The 5,000-nt window shown below is 46.9% G+C and overlaps 1 protein-coding gene across 1 annotated transcript in view; it reads right to left on the bottom strand.

The window, feature by feature from the left end:
* The window catches only part of LOC115812737 (CASK interacting protein 2), a 44,416-nt gene that overhangs the window by 25,730 nt on the left and 13,686 nt on the right, over window positions 1–5,000 (bottom strand). The window contains exons 3-5 of the mRNA XM_030775227.1: window positions 2,648–2,745; window positions 2,075–2,220; window positions 511–606 (exon numbers count right to left, since the gene is read on the bottom strand). Coding sequence (XP_030631087.1) covers window positions 511–606; window positions 2,075–2,220; window positions 2,648–2,745 — 340 coding nt within the window. The remainder of the gene's footprint in view (window positions 1–510; window positions 607–2,074; window positions 2,221–2,647; window positions 2,746–5,000) is intronic.

The raw sequence follows: 5,000 nt of genomic DNA, 5'->3' as shown, positions 1-5,000 counted from the left end.
AAAACACCTTTCATCTCCGGCCCACCTACATCCACACACAAACACTCGGACCAGTTTATTTATCAGAGCCGCGCAAACCTTCGCGAAGCACGCAGCCCAGTCTGTGGGTTCATTGGCGCATTGTCAGGCTAAATGACTGTTAAACATTATGGGCAAAACAGACGCATGAAGACAGATCTCCTCAACGTGACAGGGAGACAGAACCAACGTACCGCAATGTGAAGATGCTCTTTTGTTGGACATAATTCAAGAGAACTCAGATTAGACAGAAAACAGCTGGTGTTTGCCGTTGTTTACAAACACAGAACGCGAATGCAGGTATGCCTGTGACTACGCACGCACAAACACACAAACATGCACACACATGCTAACAAACACACACACACACACACACACTCATAGACAGAAACAGACACACTAGCGTAAACACTAATGTGTGTAATCATATACACACATAGATACACACAGACATGTAAACAGACAAAGACACTCCACAAATGATCAACTCACCTTGAGTCTTCCAAACTCACAGGCAAGGTCCAGGGGGGTCTTCTTCGCTTTGTTAACACTACAGGGGTTGGACTGGTGCTGAAGCAACATCTCTGACTGTAAGACACACACACACACATACACACGCAAACACACACACACACACATGTACGCACACACAGACACACACACGCAAACACACACAGACACACACACACACAGACACACACACACACACACACACACAAATAGTTAGAGGCTGGAGGTTGCTCTGTCACTATCTGGCTGGGGTTTCTGAGATGCCACTGTGACACATGCAGTGTTGAAAAACACATCCAGGAAAAGGTCAGCAAACAGAAGACACATCCACAAACCTTTACCAGCTGTGTGACATTACTCACTGAACCTTGTATCTAGTGACATGTTTGTAAGAAACTGTAGGATTCTGGGTAATAAAATACTCCCCCGTCTTAGGTCTATGACTCTAACCTAGTTTTCCAAACCATTGTGTGAACTACGCGTCCAGAGAAAAATGCATTGTCCAGGAACAATGCCCGCATCTTCAGGGTAACGTTATCTTATCTGGGAGAGTTTCTTTTGCCCAGAGCCTGTAACTGCAAGTCTGGTTTTCTAGCCTTTTCTCTTTGTTTTTGCTCTTTTTTCCCTGGAGGGCAAAAGCAACAGGAGCAACTTCATTCCTGGATCTGGCCAAAAAATGGAAACAGCCTCGTCCTGGCTCAGAGCCTCGTCCCTAAGATGGACACGTTTGAGAGATGTCGCTGGAGGAATTCCAAATCCATCTTGTCCAAAAACAAAGCCCTCACAGAGGACCTGGGAGCGCCTAAGACAATCTTAGAGATGCTGGATTCTACATCCAGAGATCCCTATCTCTGAATTCAACATCTCACTCAGTCTTTTTTCTCTTGGCTTCTGGCTTTTGTTGAAGAGCTCTCAAAACCATGCAGTCCATATAAAGAGAGTCTGGGTCGCCAGTTTCCCCAGTCAGCGCTGTGCTGTCTCCCAGACACTTTAACTATTCCTGGGTCTTTGGATTCGCAAAACCCCTGTCTCCGTCAACTAGGAATAAAGCCACAGAAGGCAGTGTATTCCTCGGTAAGCAAACAGGGGGTGCGGCTCGGCCCCCGCCCCAGACGCTCTGAGGGGTGCAGGGGGAACATACAGGGATTGGGCTATGGCATAATCCCTCAGTTAGCACTCCAGCAGTTAGGACTCTAGCAGATTAACTGAGGCTTTGAAGTCATGTAACCCCTCATTTGAGTCGACTTTAATTCATTTCTGAACTCATACAGCATATATTCCTTGTGTTGTGTAGTAGGTAATTCCTGAATCATTTTTGTAAGATGCAGTCTTTGCCTGGTCTCACAAACACACAACCCCGTCAGGTCACACAAACAGCCCCAGTTAAGCCGGTCAGCTGATCAATCAGGCAGCGGATGATTTGAATCAGGTGGTTTTTTGTGTACAGAGTGGGTGAGAAGAGAACCAGGCTGGGCAGAGGGGCGCGGGGTGAGGGACACTGGGAGATTTGGGGCTAGTTTCGGGGAAGTGTCCATGCCATACTCACCACCTCATAGTGCCCATACTGACAGGAGAGATGCAGAGGGATCTGCCCGTCCTGGGACGCCGCGTTGACCGAAGCGCCAGCGCGAAGTAGCATCAACACGGTGTCGGCTTTGCCCTGCCACGCAGCGTAGTGGAGCGGACGCATCCCTGAAACACACACACACACACACACACACGTATCAGAAACTTCACTTACACGTGGGGTCTTTGTGCACAAAACAAACAAAATCACTCACAAGTATTGGTGTCATCACTGAGGTTTACTAAGAGAATTACTGAGGCATTTTCTTTAATGAAATTTTCATTACGCCGCTGCGAATTAATGAGTCAACAGATACATTTCCACTGCATTCATAGCCAAATACAATATGTTACGTTTTACGACTTTTGCACTAGCCAATAAAAAGCAGGAACAGCGTTTGAAGAGCGGAACACTGGTACCCAATTATAAAGGCATTACAGAGGCCACATGGCGGAGTGCCTGTGTCCTGGGGGATTACATGACTGTTTGGAGGGGAGAGAAGATGGAGAACAATGCACTGTGACTCATCCCTAAAGAGGGCGTCCATCTCACCGTTACTGTCCTTAATGTCAACCGTGGCCTGGGCCTCCAGCAGCAGGGCAAGCAGGTCTGTGGTACCCGTCAGGGCGGCATGATGAAGGGCTGAAAACCTGAGGAAGAGGAAGATATCATGGGATAAAAACAGAAAGGAGAAAATGAGGAACAAAGAAAAAAGCTTTGAGGTTCTTTCTGTGGACATGGTAACATGTAACCATTTGAAGCAAGGAGCTCCAGTCGTGAAGGAGAACTGGTTCTACTGGTTGAAGAAATCGTAGACACCTATGGATCAACTTGGTTTCTCAGGTCAAAACATGGAGACACGACTGATATTTTTTTAACTAGATCCATGCATCACTGTTCCTCATCTTTAAGGGTAATGTTCCGCATTCTAATACCCTGAAAAGAGCTGGAAAACACTGGGGTTGGGAGTGTAAGAGGACCAACTTTCAGGATGTAGTTTTCTTTAAATATCCAACGGACTGAGTTTATCTGACATTTACAAGAGAAAAAAGTCCTTAAGGCTTTTGGGGACAAAGCGTTTAATTAGATAACTTTTGAACGTCCGCACACAGAGCTTCTGGAAATGTTGTATGAGAGCATGATGTTGGTGGAAATGAATACGCATATGATTAGCTGTAGACGGCGCTGACTTCTTCCCATTAGACACAGAGTCAGACTCCGTCATGGACCCAGAGAGTCGATGCAGGGAAACCTCCCTAATCCCTCTCAAGCCCCTCTGTATGAACATGATAAAAAAAAATATTCATTTGTAATAAAAACGTATTCGAAGAGGAACCCAGAGGCTTTACCCATACTCTAGACATGTCTCTGCAGATACTGGTCACATCTCAAGTCTTTGGTTTGTGCTGGAGACACCGCGGTCCGTTTTCTCTCAGACGAGGATTAACATCAGATTCCAACTCATTCTGAACGGAGATTCTCTTTTCAAAATGCAATTTTAGCCCAAGTCTAGTCTTAATCCTTTTCTTGGGAAAGTGGAATTAGCAAACCCATCCCTGTAATAACTAAAACTTTATATTCAAGACAAAGCATTCGGGTAATAGGAACACGATATCCGATCTAAAAACAACTGTAAGCCCTTTTAATATTGACTCCATGAATGACGGTGTCAGGGTAGAAGGCTGTAAATGTAAGATGAGATTTGGAAGGTGGTCTGCTCAGGGTCTCACTCAAACACACTCCTCACAGGTGAGTGGATGGAGGTGGGCGCAGACACAGACGAAGTTCAAAAGACTCCAATACAGTCAGTAGGTGATTCGTAGGGGGGGGTGAGGGGGGCTGCCATCCCCCCTTGTTAGCAAAATGCATCCCCCTTGTTAACCTGCCATCCCCCTATCTACTCTATAGAGTAGTGTCAGTGACCATTGGGCCACCCCCCCCCCGTTACAAAATGACAAATCACCCTTTGCTTACAGTGACGGGTGAGTGGACAGAGTTGGGCGGAGACACAGGTGAAGTTCTGAAGACTCCATTACAGTGACAGAGTGCTTGAGTCAGATCTTCAGACAGGGTCTCTGTTTGGGGTTTAATGATCCTGATAGACAGATCTCTGTCCGCATCATTAACACAGTACCTCACACAGTCACAGAGGCATGTGTCTGCATGCCTTTACACACACACACACAAAGAGAGACAGAGAGCTACCCCCACCACAGTGGGAAAAGGGAGAGGGTTTTTTTTCTGTTCCTTGAATCCCTCGACTGAGCCCCTCCGCTACACTGCCAGTAAAAAGTGATCCAGTGAGAGTTCAAACACAATGTGTCACAGAGGTGATCTAACCCTTACTCACACACACACACACACACACACACACACTACCATCATCATCAATCAGTCAGTCTGTCTGTCAGACTTTTAGAAAAATCCTGTCAAGTTCTCTCTTACAACACATACGGGTTGTTGAGGTCTCAACGTCAAATCAAAACTCTGTCTGTTTTGTCTGAGTTCGGACTGAGCGGACTCATAGCCTGGTTAGTGTAATCTGTTCTGCCAGGGTTTTTTTTTTTGGGGGGGGGGGGGGGGGGGGGGGGGGGGGGGCAGAGAGAGACGGAAAGAGACTTGGGCGCTCACAGAACGCAGAAATCACTGGAATGCTCCTTATTCTAGAGAGGTAGTGCTTTAGACAACATGAGTAAGCCTGATGCCAGATCAGATTCATCTCTGACGCACACCTTAAAGCATGCTGTCTGGGCCGAGCTGCAGACAGAACCTGCTCCTCACCATCACTCCGCTCCAGGCAGGGGGGGCCATGATTCACAACATCCTGACACACCTTAGCCTAAAACTCATCACCTGTCTCCTGCTGCCATACCCCCACACTGACCCAAAATCAGCCCCCAACTTT

This window comes from Chanos chanos, chromosome 5, assembly GCF_902362185.1.
Source record: "Chanos chanos chromosome 5, fChaCha1.1, whole genome shotgun sequence".
Lineage (NCBI taxonomy): Eukaryota > Metazoa > Chordata > Actinopteri > Gonorynchiformes > Chanidae > Chanos > Chanos chanos.
Note: the sequence above shows the minus strand (reverse complement) of the source record. Positions and strands in the feature narration are given on the sequence as shown.